Raw genomic sequence first — 20,745 nt, forward strand, 5'->3', positions numbered from 1 at the left:
AGCCTCTTGGTTCCGTGCGTCACCTGATGCTGGGTGGGCTGGAATTTGTAGTATCACTGTTTGTTCATAGAGTGGTGGTTCTGTAGCATAGCTGAGAGCAGGTCAGCAATCCCTGTGGAGCGCCCTCCCATCAGAAGTCAGGGAGATCAGTAAATATACAACCTTTAGAAGACATCTGAAGGCAGCCGTGTATAGGGAAGTTTTTAATGTTTAATGTTTTATTATGTTTTTGTATGTGCTGGAAGCTGCCCAGAGTGGCTGGGGCAACCTAGTCAGGTAGTAGTGGGGATACACTGCAATATCTTGCTGCAGGACTCAGCTTCACTTTTCTCAGGAATCCTCATAAGTCAGTATAGACAATGATGTCGTTTGATGGCTGAGTACTTATCAGGAAGTCTGATTCTGATCTTGCCTCTGCTGAGGACTCACTAGGTGATTTTATGCAGGCCACACACACTCAGCTCACCATTTGCAATACATAATATTAGTGGACTGCATCACACAGAGTTGTTTTTTTTAAGGATTCCTGAAAATATTTACGTGAAGCATTTTGAAAACGCTGTATAAATGCTTAAGCATTATTATAGAGAGAAAATACTGTTGAGTCCTATGCAACGTCCTAGTCACTTAAGATGCTGTTTTCTCCTTTGCAGTGATGTGAGGCAGAGAATCCAACAAAAAATCGCTCTCACTTTTGGTATCAGCTCCTCTTCCATGTATTTGACGAAGCCAACCTTCTTCTCTAGAATAAACAACTCAGAAGCCAAGACAACTCATGATGAATACTGGCACCCACATATTGATAAGGTAAGTGGGTTTTTCCCCTTCTACTCCAACAACCCTTCATATCTGTTCTTTAATTATAGTGTGCTATTGTCTTAGTAAATGTAGACACTAGAACAGTAATTACTGCATTACTACAGCAAGTTATTGTGATTAATACTTCAGTTCCAAGTATGTTTACATAGAAATAACTCTCACTGAGTTTAACTCCTGAGTAAATGTGTTAATTCCATTTTCCAGTTGATAAACTTAGCAAATTAATTCTTTAGCAGAGATTTGAACCCAAGTGTTCCTTGTCCAAATCAGATATTCTTCCTGCCCACACTGGCCTTACTTGTCTGGTTTGTTTCATACATTCTGCTGGATTTTCATAATCCTTCCAGATGAGAATCTACTAGATAGACTCAGATTGCTGTATCACATGGATTTCAGCATTTGTAACTCATTGTCCTCCATTAGCAGTAAGATTGAACCCCCCCCCCCACTTTTTAGCTTTTTACGTTTCTGTATGGTGGAGACTGTAAATTTGTGTAATACACAAGCAGTTAAGGCTTACCATACTTGGTCGTCTGTGGCTGTAGTTGTAAAAACAAGCAAGCAAAAGGGCCAAAACAGAAACTGAAAGATAACAGGCTAACAGTCGAACTGTTTTGTACTTATGTAAGAACTTCCAGGAAAATAAATTACAGCTACAAGAAATTTTGAAACTTAGGCATGTAAGTGTTTATAAACTTCCTTGTCTTTAAAGTGATTTTATTGGGTTTGTATTTTACAACTGCGTGAAAGTAGCTTTCTAAGCAGTGTTAAATCCTTAGAAAAGTTAACTGTTTCTACAGGTACTGGGTTTTCTCTCCTGAATTTTTTCCCCACTGATTCATGTTGTGAAAAATTAATCCGGGTGCATCACTTTAACACAGTGATGGTGAACCTGTGGCTTTCCAGATGCTTTTTGGACAATGACTTCCATAATCCTTGACGGTTGGCCACATTAGCTGGGACTGATGTGTGCTAGAGCCAAACAACCTTTGGGGAGCCAAGAGTTCCCCATTCCTGCTTTTTTTAGCACAATAGTTGTGTTGGACAGTCTAGCAGCAGAAATTTAGTGACTGGCTTATCTCTGTTTTTTCTTTTGAATGATGTAGCCACTGCATGTTGTTGAGTCACTTTTCCATCTGTTGGAGCCCTAGACAGACAGAAAATGTGTCTCCCACTTTTACTGTTTTTCCTCCGCACGCTGTCTGTCCCTTTGCTCCACCAAATAAATAACATAGTAGAGTAATCCGAAAAAGCATATGCTGGTTTATGGAATCCCCCCCCCCCCATGGATTTTCAAGTTAGCCTTTCAAATCTCCCTAGATTTTCACCTGAGGAACTTACCGTATTTTTCGCTCTATTGGACGCAGTTTTTCCCCTCCAAAAATGGAGGGGAAATGTGTGTGCGTCCTATGGAGTGAATGCAGGCTTGTGCCATAGCCGCGCGCAACCCCTCCGGCAAGGAGAGGCTGCACGGGGCTAAAGGGGAAGCCAAAACAGCGACCGGGATCCATCCCGTTTGCTGCCTTGGCTTGCTCCATAGCTGCGCGCAACCCCTCCAGCAAGGAGAGGCTGCACGAGGCTATGGCTTCTTTAGCCCCACGCAGCCTCTCCCGGCAAGGAGAGGTTGCGCGGGGCTAAAGAGGAAGCCAAAACAGCGAGCGGGATCAATCCTGCTCGCTGCCTTGGCTTGTGCCATAGCTGTGTGCAACCCCTATGGCAGGGAGAGGTTGTACGCAGCCAGTACGCTGCTCTTTGGGGCTGTGGGGAGGAGAATTTTTTTCTTGATTTCCCCCCCTAAAAACTGGGTGCACCCTATGGTCCGGTGTGCCCTATGGTGCGAAAAATACTGTATTTCTTCTGTGTTTCCCTCTCAGAATTGTGTAGTGGTATCTTGGCAACACTAAATATATTTCCTGGTATTTGTTTTTAAAGGTTAGGGTTGGGACTCGGGGAATTTGGGGTTTTTGTATAGAATTCTAAATCCTGACATGAATGAAAGTTCTTGTTTATTTCGTGGGCGAGGCTCTAGCACAGGCACAGGCAAACTCAGCCCTCCAGACGTTTTGAGACTACAATTCCCATCATCCCTGACCGCTGGTCCTGTTAGCTAGGGGTGATGGGAGTTGTAGTCCCAAAACATCTGGAGGGTCGAGTTTGCCTATGCCTGCTCTATCAAATTAACAAAACATTATTTTACATTGCATCAGCCATGTTCAAAAGGTCTTCTCATATCTGAAATATGAAACTGTGACCTATGCTGAAGTAAAAATCAATTTCTAAGGGAAACATTCTGTTGTTTGCTCAGAAATCCATTTAAAGTGCTCCAATAACATTGAATAATACAGCATTTTATAAGAGGTTGCCAACCATGACCTATAGGGAAAATGTTGCAGGGGATTTGAAAGGCGTCGTTTCAGATGGCACAATGAATGGATTTTCTTCCTTAGGACGATTTCAAGCTTGCTTTAACAGTAATTGTAAATACAGTTCGCCCACTCTGTTGCAGTTAGTAAATGCTTGTCAAATGGGGAAAGTGTTTATCAGATCAAAAGAATAATCAGCAATGTTGCAAAGATGAAGGAGTAAAAGGATAGGTAAAAGGTAAAGGGACCCCTGGCCATTAGGTCCAGTAGTGGCCGACTCTGGGGTTGCGGCGCTCATCTCACTTTACTGGCCGAGGGAGCCGGTGTACAGCTTCCGGGTCATGTGGCCAGCATGACTAAGCCGCTTCTGGCAAACCAGAGCAGCGCACGGAAACGCCGTTTACCTTCCTGCCAGAGCAGTACCTATTTATCTACTTGCACTTTGACGTGCTTTCAAACTGCTAGGTTGGCAGGAGCAGGGACCGAGCAACGGGAGCTCACCCCGTTGCGGGGATTCGAACCGCCGACCTTCTGATCTGCAAGTCCTAGGCTCTGTGGTTTAACCCACAGCTCCACTTGCGTCCCTAGTAAAAGGATAGGAATGCACAAATTCTTTGTGGGGACCAGGGGAATCAAGTGTTGCTGATATCCCAATACTTGTAAAAGAAATGTCACAAAATTAAACTTTCTGATTTTAAATATTGGAAAAAGGAAGTGAAAATTAGGTACCTTTTGGATCTATATCTGCTATATGAAGGTACATTTCCTAGTTGCGTTTATTTTAGTTCTGTTTGGCTGAGGTATTGACATGGGGCCAGCATGATGCAGAAAATTCCACATAGCGTAAGTGATTTGGCTAGATAACAGTCTGAGACCCTGCTATATAGCTGCACAGTTCTAGGATTCTAGATATGTCTCCACAGGGGTGTGAGGGCTCAAAGTCGTATCCATTTCTTCTGAGAGATGCGATCCAACAGAGTTGGACAAGATTGGTTCTCAAGAAATAGATATCTACAAATATTTATTTATTTACAAATAAAATTACAAACCAGTTTGAGATGTTCTTCGCCTTAAGTTGTTGTTTAAGTATAATATCCCTAGAATAACTTTTGTCTGTTTTGCAAGTGTTTTAGTCTTGTTTTAAATTTATTTGTGTGCCCCCCCAATTTAAACACTTTTTAATAAGAGTAAATTGCCTGCTTATTAAAAGGCAGTTAATAAATCAGTGGTGATGATGATAACTCCCAAGATCCTCAAACTTGCACAGACAAACCCCTATGGGACTGGATATTTTTATTTGGTGGTTTTTCTTCCTAGGTGACCTACGGCTCTTTTGACTACACATCGTTGCTTTACCTCTCAGACTACACAGAAGACTTTGGAGGCGGACGGTTTGTCTTTATGGATGAAGGGGCAAATAGGACTGTAGAACCCCGAGCAGGTTAGAGTTATCTTCACTGTATAACTACCAGTAGTTCATACTTGAATCTTACATATGTTACACTCACATAACCTATATATCTTGTTGTTTCCGCTCTGAGCTGATTATCCAAGGATGTCACCAGCAATATCTGCTGAGCATCTGTTTTGGTGCCTTTGATTATAGTTCACTCTTTAGAAATATGGTGCTAATTTGGTGATAGGAGGCTCAAGTCTTTATTTTTCGTCTTTGCAAGGGTAAATGTGGGGCGGTTATCTCATCAATTGCTACTTTTTGTAAAATGCCATTGAGAGTGGTAGTGGAAGAGAAGCAGTCTAAGATGCTACTGAAAATTTATGAAGTCGGCATTCCAAGAAATATTGCACATCAAGTGTGATTGCTGAATGTGCAGCTGTGGAGGAGAATGTTGACTCCTTCCCAGCTGTTAAACCCCTCAAAAAACTTTGTCTAATGCCAGTGAAGGGTGTTGTGTACAGGCAGTGTGTGTGGGTGTGTGTGGTGAGGTGGGAATGGATGGAACTCTGCAGGCACATGCATGCTTCCAGGGTTGTGTTGGCGATCCCATGAGCTGGCCAAACTATTTTGTGAAAGCTGTTGCCTAAGTACACACAAGGTCTTTCCAAAGAATACTGCTGTTCCTTCTAGTCCCCTGGAAACAATACTCACAGCCTTCAAGAGCACCAGCTTTTGTGTGTCCTGTTCATCCCATTGATGACTCATGTTTATATAGCACATTTTTCTGTTTCAGAGGTTATCTGTAAGTGTTCTTGTATAGACAGACATTAACACTAATCTTTTATCTGCACATTTCGCTATTCATTCCAACAGCAAAGCTTCTGTCCTTGGTGAGTTTAATCGCTTTTGTAAGCTGAACGCTTCTGCTCATTCACTTCATTTTGTCCTTTTAGTCTACATGTTTAAATAGTTATTTAAACTTACAGTAATAACAAGTTCTTCTCTGCTGTTGGAAGGAAAACTGGAAAAGGCTATGTCAACATTCAAAAACTGGTGCATTGACTGTTGGTTAAAGCTTGGTGCCGATACTGCTAAGGTTGCAGGTTTGATCCCCGTATGGGACAGCTGCCTATTCCTGCATTGCAGGGGGTGGACTAGATGATCCTCAGGGTTCCTTCCATCTCTACAATTCTGCGATTCTATATAGGTAAGACAATCCCAACATCACATATTTTGTGTAGTCTTTTGAAAGGTACTATAGAAATGGAAAATAGAAAAGTAAATTGAACCATCTTCTGTCTTGATTAAAATAGCAGTTGAACAAAATGAGATCTGTTTTTAAAGCACTTCCTATCATTTTAAAGCAAATTCTTTTGTATGGTTTAGCAATACATCGGAACCAGCCCCATAAGTCTCTAGTGCTCACTTGTTCAAAGGAAAGTGGATCCTGTAGTGCTCTTCCTCATGATCTACAGGGAATATTTAACGCTGAAGTCAGTGGGCTTTAACAGAGGCCCCCAAATCTCAACCTGGCTTACTAGCTAAGCCTTTTTGTCCTCACTGCTAACCGCTGGGCTTTTCTAAGTCCTCTGGCTTGTGTGGAGGGCTTGAGGGAGTACCAGGGCAGAGATTTTTCTTTATTTGCACTCTGTTAAGGAAAAGGCAGGGACGCAGGTGGCACTATGCTCTAAACCACTGAGCCTAGGGCTTGCTCTGATCGGAAGGTCGGCAGTTCGAATCCCCGCGATGGGGTGAGCTCCTGTTGCTCGGTCCCTGCTCCTACCAACCCAGCAGTTCGAAAGCACATCAAAGTGCAAGTAGATAAATAGGTGCTGCTCCGGTGTGAAGGTAAACGGCATTTCCGTGCGCTGCTATGGTTTCACCAGAGGCGGCTTAGTCATGCTGGCCACATGACCCGGAAAAACTGTCTGCGGATAAGCATCATCTCCCTTGGCCAATAAAGCGAGATGAGCGCCGCAACCCCAGAGTCATTCGCGACTGGACTTAACGGTCAGGGGTCCTTTACCTTTACCTTTAAGGAGAAGGCAAGAAACAGGAGTCTAACCACGATGGCTATGCTTTACCTTCACAGCTGGAAGCAGCAATGCTTCTGAATACCAGTTGCTTGAAACCACAGGAGGGAATAATGCTCTTGTGCTCATATTTTGCTTGCTGGGTTTCCCACATTCGTATGGTTGGCTACTGTGAGAGCACAATGCTGAATTAGATGGATCCAGCAGCCTACCCTTTGGTTCTCCAAGCTACTATACAAATGAAAAGAAACTCTGCCTCTTTTTCTAAACATGACAGGATTTTCTAAATCTTCTATGTCTTGCCTGGCCAAGATGTTCCAAGTAGGGCAATGACCTTACGGGCTGCAAATTTGAATCCTTTTTCTTGCAGGTGGTTCTTGCACACCTAGATATGCAGCAAAAGGGCATTCTTGCAAAACCATTACAGATGACTGTACTCTCAAATGAATTTTCTGCAAGGCATTTCAAGGGAGAGATACCTTAATGTATCGAAGAGCTCAGCCATGCATACTTAGGTTAATAGCACTGCGGAGGCTGCCCATCGGTGGCAGTACAATGAGCCTGCAACTAGGATGAGGTTGTTATCTGAAGCGGGGGAAATGAAATGGGAAGGGGAGGCTGCAAGGAAGAAGACGAGGTGGAGGACTCTTAATTTTTTTTCTGCAGCATGGGAGTGAAGAGACTGTGGGTAATTAGTCTGATCTTTTGACACCCTGACCTTTGCTGGATACAACTACTTCTGTCAGTGATTATGGTTCCTATAGAAATAGAAACTTGTTTCTGATTAATTAGGTCTTCGGATTCAGAACAGTTTTTTAAACAATGTAAATAGTTCCTTCACTGCTTTTCCACCAGGATAGCATGCCAGTGTGGGAGTTGAGTAAAATCACAATGGTGCTTCCCTAACGATCTTCAGGATTTGTTCCGTTTCTTCGGGAGGAATACTAAAATAGGATTACTGAAATGCCAATTAGTCAAAAGAGATTCTTGTGGCAAGGTGGTCTACTGAAATAATGGGCTTTTGCTGCCCAGGAGCAGTTGTGTCAGGTGCAGCCATTTAAACTAGGGCATAAACTGAGAAATTTTCTCCGGTTTGAAATTTAATCCAAGCTGGAGCAGACTTCAGCAGCTTCCAGTGCTCCTTTCAGCTGAGCACTTCTGAACCCATGGAGCTAATTTCTGGGTCTGAATCCAGCTTCAACATTCTAAAGTTCAGTGACTGTGACCTCTTGTTGTTGTTGGGTTCTCTATAGACAGTTTAAAATTAGTTTAAGAACACAGAAGTAGAGTTTGATTCATTGTCTTATGTGGTGCTAGATTTATTGAATTCTTTTTTTCAGGAACAGAAAGTACTTATGCAAATATAATTGGATTAATTAAACTCGTCCTGCATAGTACATATTGGATATGTTTCAATACTCTTTCTCACAGTAGTGTGAATAATAGTTTTGAGTTAGCTTGTGGCTTATGAAGAAGTATCTATAAATACACATATGTTTATTGGCTTTGAATTTCAGGGATATGTACATATCCATTGTTTACATCTGCTGTATTACTGCTGATGAAATCAGTAGGCTTCCTTCTGATAGACACCAGTGTTACTTTTGACTGACATGTTTTTGAGAGTGAACTGTATACATTTTATCAAATATAGAACTTTACTTGCTTGTTGTAATAATAGGCTGTATCCAATAAATCCATCCTGTTAGCAGAAGAACTTGCATCTTCGCAATAAGACTTCCTCTCCTTGTGCCTCACCAAACAGTTCTGGGGTTCCCCCAACCATCTGAAGCTGGTGGGTGGGATGCAGGGAGAGATGGGAAAGAAAGGTTTTTTGCACAGATGGAATTCCTTGTGCAGGTGGGATTACTTTGGTGGATGACTTTACAGACAAAATGGCAAAGGATTTCCTTAGTAGCTACATTTGAGTGGTTGCAAAATAACTACCATGATATGTATTTGTGGCTTTACGTAAACCAAACCAACCATTGTGGAATGTAGTTCTTGGGAAGTTGGTAATATTTTTTTGAAACCTGCTTGCCCCTAATATACAGGGCTTGGAGCTAGGTGCAAATTTGTGAAATTGTGGTTCATTGTCTTGATAATTTTTTCAGATCAGTTGTGATTGATTCATTAGAAGGTTAAAAACATGTTTTAGAATAATTATAGACAATAATAGAACCATGCAAATTAAAAACTAATTATTTTGAATAATACGACTGATTTAGTTCTTTTATGGGCATTAGCAGTATTCATGTGGATGACACATTTCTTAAACTTTTAAGAGATCTCTAATTAAAATACATTGAAATTAGGACAATGTAATAGTTACTTAAAAGCCCAGCTCTAGGAATATTATAAGAGCACCTGGTGGAATGAAGATGTACTTCGCATATTGAGTATTCACATATTCCTATTAAAGGAAGCTCCCCTGGTACCCACTTTGTTGTTTTTAATTATTTTAAGTTGCTGTGAGTTAATTAGATACTTATACTATGCTATTTTGTGGTTTGTGTTAATAGGTTTTATAGTATTTGTACTTTTAACTACTTCATAATTGACTGGTGAAGGGCAGGAGTAAGCAAGCACATGCAAAATTTGGGAAGTGATGAATTGAAGAGACTTGGATTAATCAGTGATTTTAGATATCTGGCATCAGCACCAATTCCACTTGCATGTGATGTGGGCAATTAGGAGTATTGCAAAAACCTGGATATTTGTATATTGTAGCAATTGTATACAGAACGGTGTGTATGTTTTTTGTTTGTGAATTGCTTCATAAGCTTTCACTTATCCTTAATTTCTGATACTTTCCTTGGGTGTAGGATTTGAACATTTTGTTACAAAGACAGGTGTCTAGTTCAGAATAATACACAATGTATTCTTACTTCACTGTTCTCTCAAGCAATCTGCAGTTGCAACATTTTCTTCTGCAGACGTGTCTGCTGTTATTTTTAAAAAAGTAAGATCTTTGAGTAGTGGTTTGTATTCAAGTTCTCTGGAATACCCTGTGGATTTAAAATTGAAAGAACTGGGGGCTGCGTGTTAACCTGAATGTAATGTTTGGAGTTTGTTAGCTCAAAAGCTTCTGGTGAATACTCCGAAATGGATATACGTGAACTAATGTGAACCCTGAATGTGTCTATATTTTGTTACACACATTTTCCTGTATTCTCTTCCTCAAAAGCAAAAATACGCTTTCTAAAATAAAAAGCAGGTACTATTGTGTCAAAGTGCAATGGCCAGGAATTATTTGTAAAGATTTGGCAATATGGGAAAGAACACAATAATAGCCTCTCTCTCAGAAGAGTGTTTGGAAGGGTTTTGTAGCAGACACTGGACTCAATCTGATTAAGGTAGTTATGCTTTATAGAACTAAAGTTTGTTGCTACTAATTTGACCCATTGATTTCAGTGGGATTTATGTGCAACTAACTTTTGTTAATTACCATGGATAGGCATTAGTGTTGCTTTTTGTCGGTACTTTGGCACCATTGACAGTTAGCCTACAGCTTGTAAACGCAGTCAAGTGAGGAACTCGGAAGCCTTTGTATCAATCTGCTAAAAGCTATTCCGGACTTGTACAATACTTCACACTGGCCTGTTGCTGATACCAATACAAGAAGCACTTTTACCACTTTGAAATTCAGTTTGCCAGAAAGGTAGCTGCATGTTTTACTAACCAGCTGCGGTGCGTAGGAAACCGGTTTTTCCCCCATAATAGTGCCAGCCTTATTGAATCCAGCATCTTTTACAAAACTTTAGTCACTAGAAGGGAGTAGAAGATTACAAACCATACCAGCATGTTTAGAGAAGTCCAATGTGTATTTTACCACAGATACCGTAGCATGCTGTGAAGTGTCTACACACTGTAGTCCTAAACTAGTTTTACAGTCATCCTTCTCAGCAGGGCATTGTAGTTTTGTAAGACGATAGACATTACTTATTATCAGCACTTGATCAAATAAGACATTTCCCATGGTTATGGAGAAGCTATGGCTGTTACAGTGTGTGTGTATGTGCTAAAGTTATCATTATAGTTGAATTAGATGTTGTTATCCTGGGAGGAAGAACTGTGTATAGATCTGACGAAGTGGCCTTCCTCCAGCTGTTCAGTTTCCCTTCTTTAATGCTTGTGGTTTCAAAGCACCAACTGATAATTCTCCTTAGGATGTTTGATAATAAAGCAGCATTTTTGCCTTTCAAGCTCACATCTTAGGAAAGCCACATCTTAGCACTGCTTCATGCAAAATCCATTAAGTTATATTATAGGTAAACTCATAATAATAAACAACAGTATATCTTACCCTTTTCAAGTTTGTAGCTTTGTTGTGCTTTGAAGCAACCACATATTATGATGAATTCTCCAGAGTGATAATGATCTAGTAGCTTTCTTGGTAAATATTTATCAGCCAGAAGTGACAAGAAGACCTTCAGCTTGTTTTGATATTATTTTTTTTAGGACTGCCTGTATAATCCTTCACAGCTACAGGCAAAAATGAAAATGGTGGCTGCAGAATCTAGTTTTGCACTCTGTCATTTCTGTTTGCAACCACCCAATTATGACCAGATGCATGATTTCATTGCATATTTTATTAAATTTGATTAGCTTTGGAATTTTGGTCTTAAAAAAACAAACCTTTGATTGCTTCATTATGGAGGATCTTTTTTTAAGTATGCTGCACAGGCTTGCTATGAAAGTATCTGAAATTCAACTCCATGTATAAGGGAGGCCCTTGGGCCTTTTAATAGGGATGTAGCAGGGGCACTGTTAGTGGGTGTGCTTCCTCCGGCCATTACTGTGGAGTGATAGGAAAGCTTGCTTTTGTAATGAAAAATGGTTAAGGAGAAAGTCTGGGGTAGGGAGCCTTCATCTTCCCTCCCATCAGCTGACTGGGGCTGATGGAAGCTGGAGCCCAAGAACATGGGTTATCTGAATATTGGAATGCACAATTTGATTATCTGCCTCATGAATCAAAGAATAACCAAGGCTTACCAGCTGAAACATCACAATGTCCAAGATTCAAAATAAGCTGCATGCTTAGAGGTGGTGTGTGGGGTGGGGAGCTTACTAATTCCATTTGCGACAACAAATTGCACCCATTTGTGTTGTCCTGGTAATTTCAAAATATCTAGAGAGTATAGATCTGGAGTCCCCAATGTGCCATCAGATGCCTACCCATAGTGCCCATCAGGGACCCCTGCTTTTCCCAATATTTAAAACACTTTAAAAAAAATGAGGCTTTTATTGGGCTAGAGGCAAGACATTGGGGGGTTCTTTGGAGGTTGCCTGCTTCTTATTTGTTTTGGTGTATGTGCATTCTTACCTGTCCAGAGGCAGGGTGATAGTGGTTCTGAGCATCACCAGCGTTTTTTTTGTTTGTTTGTTTTTTGTTGTTAAAATGGGTTATTTGTGTTGTCTATGGCAGTTCTCCAGATGTGGCCCCGAGGCCCAAAAAAGGTTGGAGACCTCTGCTATAATAAATGGTGTGATAGAGAGAAAGGGGATAAGGCACCTCACTGCTAATTGTGTTTGCAATTATGTTTTAAGGAGCTACAGGAGTCCTGTGGGGTTTCTGTATCAGCTACCAAGTTTGAAGCCAAATTGCCTTTTCTTACACATTAGCAACACACTTTTGTCCTCAAGCAATCATTCAGTTTTTATACTGATTGTAAATATTCATTTTGGCCTGCTTGAGGTGTTGGGGGATCCTTTAGTTTCTAACCCTGCAAAAATGGGATCCGAGCCATTTGCTGAAAATCTTCCAAACTTTAATGTATCTTAAAGTATGAATTAGCAGAAAGTAAAGCTGCTTGCTTGTCGCACCTTCCCCAAAGACAAGGAACATTCATAAACCATTTGTGGGTTTATATTCGGATTTTATCATGTGAACCGCCCTGAGACCTGTGGGTATAGGGCAGTATATAAATTTAAATAGTAATAATAATAACTCACGTTCCCATATAAAAGCTGCTGTCCTTGAATAAACACTGTAGCTCCATATTTTCTTTCTTTTTTTTAAATTAAAGTATTGTACTGAAATCTTGTTTAGTATAATATAGGCATTATACTTTGTGTGTTAGTAAGCATTTTATAGTTAGGGAATTGTTATTTTGGAATATGAATAAGTCCTCAAGAGTGTAGTTAATAAAGCCCTGGCATAAACTGTTTTGAAGCAATGAAAGAATAGCTGGACATTTTACAAGTAGCATGGCAGAGAACACTTCTTAAAACTAGATACTCCTGCTACAATCATGCAACTTCAGCCATACGAAAGGTCCCCCAGCCTTTTGTTGCCTAGGAAAGAGATTTTCCTTGCTTAAGCAGCTCCAGACACCTGCCCTTGTTCTAGGAGTCAGCAAAAAGCTGGCTAGTACTTAGTACAACATTCATTTGGGCAAATGCTTATGCCACTCTTAAGTACCTGGAAAGTCCAATATGCCTTGTGCCACTACCTCGTCCATATAGTCCTCCTTCCCAGTTGGCAATGTTTGTATCCGTTGATGAAGAAAATAAACTAACAGATAATTTAGAAACCTGCAGTTCTTCTGAAATTACAAATTCTGTCACCGTTCAGGCATTTGTTTCTTGTGGGTTGATTGTCTGAAACCAAAAACGGCAACAACATCCTGAGTTCAAACATGCCAGCTCTTTATTTTTTGTGGTTGCTGGGTTTTTCCAAATAGTAGATGGAAGTAAAATCCTTGAATGTGCATTCAAAAATTCACTGTACTAGCAACAACATGTTGTACAGAAAGATTTGGCCCTACTGACTCCGAACAGTTAACTTTGCTTAAACAGCCAGGTGTGAAATCCACTCTCAGATGTTGGCTGTGCACTTCCGCAATTTTTAAAAGAAACTCAAACATTGTGCGTTTTAAGTGGCAAAATTGGGCACCTGAGAAGGTTCTGCTATGAAAGTGCATGTGCTCTGTGCTCGCTTGCCTACGTGCAGAAATGTTTTCAGCTCAGGGGGAATTTGGTGTATAAACCTAATTATGGCCTCAGCACTCACGACAGCTTTCCTGTTTATTTATATTTCAGTTTTTAAAAGTGCTGGTGTGCTCAGCCGAGGAGCTAATGGGGGAACTCGTGCAGAGCAAGCTCCTCTGGGTTTTCTCACCATGTGTTGTCAGTTCAGTAGCTGGCTTGAGTTGTGGCTGGTGCACCAGTCCCAGCAGCAGCCTTTATCTTTCTGCGCTTCCCTTTTAGGATGATGTTTGTGCTCTCATGAGATGACACACGAGAGGGGTGGGGGCATCCCATAGTGGTGGGACCATTTGTCTGCCTTGCCATGACTGTGAGCTATGCAGTAGGCTAGGGCAGATTCTTTATTTTACTGGGCCCTTCGATCAAATAAACAAGCTCTTTAGACATACCGTATAGTGCACACTTCTGGGTTTTCTTACTGCAAGCTTGGTCCCTCATTTGGTAGAGAGGGGTGGTATTCCCTACTGAAATGGCTGTCAAACAGCTTTGGTCTGTAGAACTCAAGAACCAAGCCAAAAATCTTTTTTTCTGACAGCCGGGATTGAATGTTACTAGTAATCTGCATAGCAGCAGCATTCGCTAGACCTTGTGCTCCATGGCAGCTGTGTTACTGCATGTCTCTGCCCTCCAGAACAAAGTATGTTTACATGGAAATAAATGAATCCATTAAATAAAGCAGTCTTTCATATTGCAGTCTGTCTATGTGCATCTTAAGTAGCATGATCTTGTTCTTTGGGGACCATGCTTTCGGATAGCATTCAAATCTTGAATCTGTAGATGTCCCAGGGTAGGCATGGGATAGCAGTATCCTAAGTACTGGCCACTGGGCAAACAGCATGCATCCTTTCGCTCTCCTGACTGTACGTTCTTCTCTTTGCAGGCCGGGTTTCCTTCTTCACTTCTGGCTCCGAGAACCTCCATCATGTGGAAAAGGTCCACTGGGGCACCCGTTACGCCATCACCATTTCCTTCACCTGCAATCCGGACCACGGTATCGGGGATCCTGTTTTAACATAATGGGACAGGTGGCTAGATGGATTGACAACAAAAGCCCTGTGCAGAAGATGGGGGGGGTTTAACTTCACATGTAAATTCCCCTCCACAGATCCTTCTAAACTTTATTTAATGTGAGCCGTTTTCTCACACTCATCTCCCTCTTAAGTGTTGCAAACAGTGCCTTAGGGATCACCTTTCTAAGTCTCCTGTAACCATTTTGCTTTTTGCAAGGTAATAGTCATAAACTGCCCCCCTCACCCCACACATTTAAGGGCACGTCAGAATTCAGAGACTGCAGAACATGCCACATGCACTGCCATTCCTCTAACACCGAAGATCAAAATGTAGTCACTTCAAATATTCCCTTCAGTTGTTGCTCTCAAAAGCACTATTGGGGGAGTCCCATGGAATAGTTTGTGGGCAGATAACCACTCAGGAACATGTTGTGAAGGAAGACTTTTCTAATAAACCTGTTGAGCTTTGTTGCCCTCCCCACCTATCCCCCACTCCTCCTTTCTTCTGTTATATGTAAATTCTGGAAAATAAGTGGGGCATTCAATTTACAGTCTTGAGCATTCGCACATTTATACACACTAGAGTACCATGCTTCAAATTCTATGTACATATAACCCAGAACTACAGAATTTTATGGACATTATCCATGTGTCAAGTGTTGTTTTTCTTTAATGTTACTGCAATGTTTCTCCTTGGAAACAAAACATGTGCTTTGACTACTGGAATGGACTGTTCTGTGCAAAACTGTATGTGAACTGAGAGATGGCTTCAAATGGTCAGATAGGAGGAGAATACTCAAGTGATCTCAGGATCCATTAAAGTTTGCTTTGTTATGAACTCTTTGCCTTTGTCGTACTAGTTATTCACCTACCAAAGTGAGTCTGAAATAATATCATAGCTACTCTAGGGCTGTCATCCCTAGCTAGCAGGACCCTGGTCAGGGATGATAGTTGTTGTCTAATAACAGCTGGAGATCCAAGTTTAAGAAATCCTGCAGGGCTTCAAGAATAATGAGCCATGTTTTCTTTAGGTAAAATTGAAATTGGATGAACTTAAGGAAAACTTAAAATCTATCTAGGATAGGCAAAAAAAAAAAAAAATTTGATTCAAGAGTTTTGTATAATTGTGAAAATGTACTTTAATCAAATTGTGTAAGAAAATGTTAAGTTGGAAACATCACTGGGTAACCTGTCACTTTGCATGCCGTTTTATCACAGAGGACACAAACTTCTTACATCACACAGATTTCCAAGTAATGAAGTAGCAAGCCCTAGCGGGCTACATTCCATTCATCTTCTACAAGATGGATAAAAAAGGGAGCAGTATAAACCAACTCTGTGCCCAGTCAGAAATAACAGCACATAAAGCACCTGTCCTAAGTGTTGAAGAATAGATGTTCTAACAGACCTGAAATCATAACTGCCTCCTTGGATAAGCACAAGGCTTTCATCTAAAGGAACAACTACTGGGGTGAATAAAAGAGATGGGGAAGTGGGTTTTAGGTCCACTGGCTTGGAGTGACCCATCTCCTGTCAAGCCTGGGGAGGCCATAGAGTGATGACAGATAGGCATCCTCCTGTTGCCGAACCCCCCTTTGACCAGCAAACTATGGTGATCTTACAATGATACACAATATTTTCCACCAGAATTTCCTTGAACTCCAAGCTCAAGATAGGCATTAATAAAGGGTGCTATAGCCAGAAAGGCCTCTAGAATGTGGGGTATGTTTTGCCAGGCATTTCACATAAAATAATCCCCAATACAACCCATGTGGTAGTCTTTGTCATGGTTCTGTGTAAAACTGCATTTTAAGTATTCACAGAGGTACAATGTACATTAAGATTTGTTATTCGTCATCTGAATAACTTTCTTTTGAAAAATGAAAATGAGATTCACCAGTATACAGGGTGCGGAAGTAGGGAAACTTTTCAATGTGCTTGTAGGAGACTTGTAGCAAGTTACTCAGTGTGTTCTGTTTGCAGCAGAAAAGAAAGAGAGAAGAACCTCTTTTCAGTGAAAAGCATCAGAAAAGAAACTTAACTGGGGAAGAAGAGGAGAAGAGTGTAATAATCTTGAAACATGTTGGATAGGCTTCTAAATTTAAAATCAAGTCTTCGTTGGCATTTTTGGAATATTTACCTCCTGCTCTAAGTTGCCTTTCAGCAAGACACCCAAGTACCAGCGAAATATTTACTATTTTGAGCTGAATGCTTCTCATTTTCTACTGGGTTCAGGACTTAGCTTTTCATATACCCATGTGCCCTATATTATAAAATTGTTTTCTAAATAGATTTTAATTTGCTTCAACAACAACAGCAAACACTGGTGTCGTGTCATTATCATTATCTATTCCAGGTGGTATAAATTCCATGGGCACACATAAAAATCATAATCGACTTGCTCAAAATTTGTGTGCCGTTTAGATGTTCCTCTTAACACTTAACTGATGCTTCACAGCACACAGACCCAGTGGAGGAAACAAACGTGTTTCTTCCTCACCAACCAATTTGTTCCTTGAAATTAAGTGGAGGGTTCTTTTTAGCATTAGAGAGGTTCTGTTTTAATGTAGATTAAAAATGGCTTAACTTGAGTGGGTCACAAAAAACAACAACAGTGAAATGAAACACTGATGATTAGAACTGCTTTTAATAGCATGATCTGACTAATGCTTTGTAACCCTTAAGACTGATATTGAAGTTAGGGGGGGGAGGACCCAAGCCTGCTGCTGGGCCATTTATGATGGCATGTTAACATATACAGAGTGCAACAGTAAGAGGATAACTTAATTTATGCCAGAACCCCTGCAGGCTAGTGGTGGCTGGATCACAGCGGTGTGTAAGTTCAGCTTTGGAATAAAAGTGCAAGAAATGCTGATGTCTCAAGCTATTTATTTTAAGAAATGGCTAAACATGGCAGCTAGCGGGCAGTAATGATTTTGTGGGTGACACTTGAACTCGCTCTAATTCCGCTTGTGAAAGCAGCCGGCTTGATTGCTTATTTTGGTTGAAGGAAGCTGAAATCCATTTTTTATTGATGTTGCTATGCCAGGCCAGCATCTTCCGCTGTAGCCCAAGAGGCTTTTCTTGTTGCAAGCAGCCAAACCTCCCAGCTACAAAACTGCAGCAAGTTAGCAAAGCCAAACTTTTCATGCCAAGCTAATTCATTACAGGAAACCCATTGAAGGAAATACCCGCCCACCTACCCACCCACCAGGGGAGCCCAGCTATAGAAGCTTAACATGTCCAAACTGAGCATTTTGCCCACTGTACCTCCAAGTACAATAGGGAATACCTGAGGGCCAAAAGCAGCAGGTAAGTTGAGGGCAACCTAGAACCGAGAGGCATTTTTAAAAGCATTTTGTAAGCCACCCTAGGAACCTGTTGCAGGGTGGAAATGTAAATAAAACATTGCACATTCATGTGTCTGTTCTGTTCATATATAGTGGTACCTCGGGTTACATACACTTCAGGTTACAGACTCTGCTAACCCAGAAATAGTACCTCGGGTTAAGAACTTTGCTTCAGGATGAGAACAGAAATTGTGCTCCTGCGGCGCAGCAGCAGCAAGAGGCCCCGTGGTGCTTCAGGTTAAGAACAGTTTCAGGTTAAGAACGGACCTCCGGAACAAATTAAGTACTTAACCCGAGGTACCACTGTACAAATGTGAGGAGGGTGGGTTGCCTAATTTTTGTAACGGAAGGTATGCATGGCTGAGAGAAGCTTCACTTTCTCTCTCTCTTTCGCCCCTGTCCCTTTTCACCGTAAGGAGTTTTCTCCTGGTACAGAACAGCAGTGAGCCAGGCTTGGAAGAAAAGTCTGAAGCAATGGGAGAAATCTTTCACTCTGGCATACCTTTTAGTGCAGAAATTACACATGAATATACCAAGGTAGCTGCCCCATTCACATATTCATTTGGTTCTGAGTTGGTAATGAGTCTGATCAATCATTTGGTAAATATACAACTGTTTTCTCCTGTTGATTCTGGAATAGAAGCAATGCCAGTCTAAGCCTTTTGAAGTCTTGGCCATCATTCCCTTTCTCACTGTCATAACCACTACTGAAAGCATTGCCATTTTAGGCTGCAATTCTAACCAAACTTCCAGGCAAACCCCACTGAATCCAGGAGAACTCTTTGTGTTGTCTCTGGGTAAAGTAGGGCAGTCAAGTAAACTACCTCCTTTATGCAGGCAGAGGAGAAGCTCCCGTTCCTCCAAATTTAACATAGCTAAGTTGGTTTCATGGGAAACCAACTCAGCAAATGTACTGCAGCAAAATATGGAAGAGAAACTTCTACTGAGTGGAACAACAGTGAAGCTTTTGGCTTATAGATCTCAAGAGGTCTACATTCTATTCCATTAATTCATTTGGTAGCCTCTGGTAATTTGCTATGTACATGTCTGAAGCAGATTGTCATCAGCAAGGGAGTGTTGTTAAAAACAGCAAAGTGTCGGTATCCAGCCATTCCACCCTCTTACCTTTCTCCACAGCTGGAGGGTATAGCTTGGGTTTCCAGACTTCTGAAACTCTTCAGAAGAGAAAAGGAAAAAGGTCCTGCTACTGCCTGATAATTCTGGAGATAGGGGAGTGATCAGTTTCGGAGATGGGTGGTGTTTTTCAAGATAGATAGATAGATAGATAGATAGATAGATAGATAGATAGATGAAGAAGAGTTTGGATTTGATATCCCGCTTTATCACTACCCGAAAGAGTCTCAAAGTGGCTAACAATCTCCTTTCCCTTCCTCCGCCACAACAAACACTCTGTGAGGTGAGTGAGGCTGAGAGACTTCAGAGAAGTGTGACTAGCCCAAGGTCACCCAGCAGCTGCATGTGGAGGAGTGGGGACGTGAACCCAGTTCACCAGATTACGAGTCTACCACTCTTAACCACTACACCACACTGGCTCCCAGATAGATAGTTTTTTGGGGGGTGTTTGTCTTATCTGCATTTTTTAGGTTTATTGGCATGGGGGTGGATTTGCCTGCTTTTTTTGTTGAGTTGTGCTGGGGGGGGGTCACCCACTTTTTTTGTTTGGGGTGTTTTGTCTTTTTTTCTTTGCTAGTGTTGCCTATGGGATTTTTTGCTGCTGTCTGGCTAGGGAGGTGCTTTGCCTATTTTTTGGGAGGGGGTCTAGGCACATGTTTGGGCTGGGGTTGTTGTGGTTCAGAGCATTAGCAGTTTTCTTCTGTGAAATAACTGGGTTTTTGTGCCCATGAAAGTTTCTCACATTTCCGAATGTGCCCCAAAGCTAAATAGATCGGGGACCCCACCCTAGATTTCTAACGGGCCATCAAAATAAAACAGGCATTTATGTGAAGTAGTTCATGACACTATGCATGTTTGGTTTGTCCATTCCCTTACACCCATGATGTAGCAAAAATTAGACTTCAAATCCTCTTCTGCATACTACCCACACTCCTACGCGCCTTCAGTTATAAGATAAAAATCCCATGGTTTCACTAACAGAACATTCCAGCATGAAGAAAATATATCTAATCCCCCGCTTCTTTGTACATGTCCTGACAGGAGTAATGAAGTGCTTTTAAGATGCTCCCCCCCTTAAAAGCATCCTGCCTCATTTACTAATGGATGAACTCCCTCCCCAGGAGACAATCTTCGCTTTACAAACTTCATTACTCAGTCCTGTAGCTCTGAAAGGAAGGCGCTTCCCACAGCGTTCCCTGCGGACTTGAAGAGGATGTGAAGATGACAACTGCTGTGTGCTAAGGAACTTAAGGCTGCTATGTATATACACTGGTGGCTGCAAACATGATGCCCACTCAGAAGCCTTTGCTGGTGCCCACAGGGTCCCTTCTCCCCACTGAAATCAGCCTCGAAAGAAGCATTATATTGTGGCCAGTAGGTTACAATGTGAGCATGGTTGCGTTGTGCTGCCCACAAGTTTCTCCGGTTTCTAAATATGCACACACACTAGTCTGAGAGCACAGTTCAGCTTGCTTCTCCCCAGATGCACAGGATTGCAGTGTATGGCATTCTCTTCCTCCCTTCATAAAACTGCATGGACACAAACACTTGCACATCATGACAAAGTTTGAAGGCCCTGGAGCCTTTCTTAAGAAAAATCCCAACTGATAAAGCTCAATGTGGTCATGTTAGCAAGAACTTTCCATGCAA

General features: G+C 41.4%; 1 protein-coding gene across 2 annotated transcripts in view; it reads left to right on the plus strand.

The window, feature by feature from the left end:
• Window positions 1-15,449, plus strand: part of OGFOD3 (2-oxoglutarate and iron dependent oxygenase domain containing 3) — a 39,058-nt gene extending 23,609 nt beyond the window's left edge. For both annotated transcript variants that reach the window (XM_083597953.1, XM_083597952.1), the window contains exons 7-9: window positions 654-807; window positions 4,500-4,623; window positions 14,482-15,449. In XM_083597953.1, the coding sequence (XP_083454079.1) occupies window positions 654-807; window positions 4,500-4,623; window positions 14,482-14,618 (415 nt within the window). In that variant the 3' untranslated portion in view covers window positions 14,619-15,449. The remainder of the gene's footprint in view (window positions 1-653; window positions 808-4,499; window positions 4,624-14,481) is intronic.
• Window positions 15,450-20,745: the final 5,296 nt, after the last annotated feature.

Source organism: Podarcis filfolensis, assembly GCF_964270895.1.
Source record: "Podarcis filfolensis genome assembly, chromosome: 2".
Classification (NCBI taxonomy): domain Eukaryota; kingdom Metazoa; phylum Chordata; class Lepidosauria; order Squamata; family Lacertidae; genus Podarcis; species Podarcis filfolensis.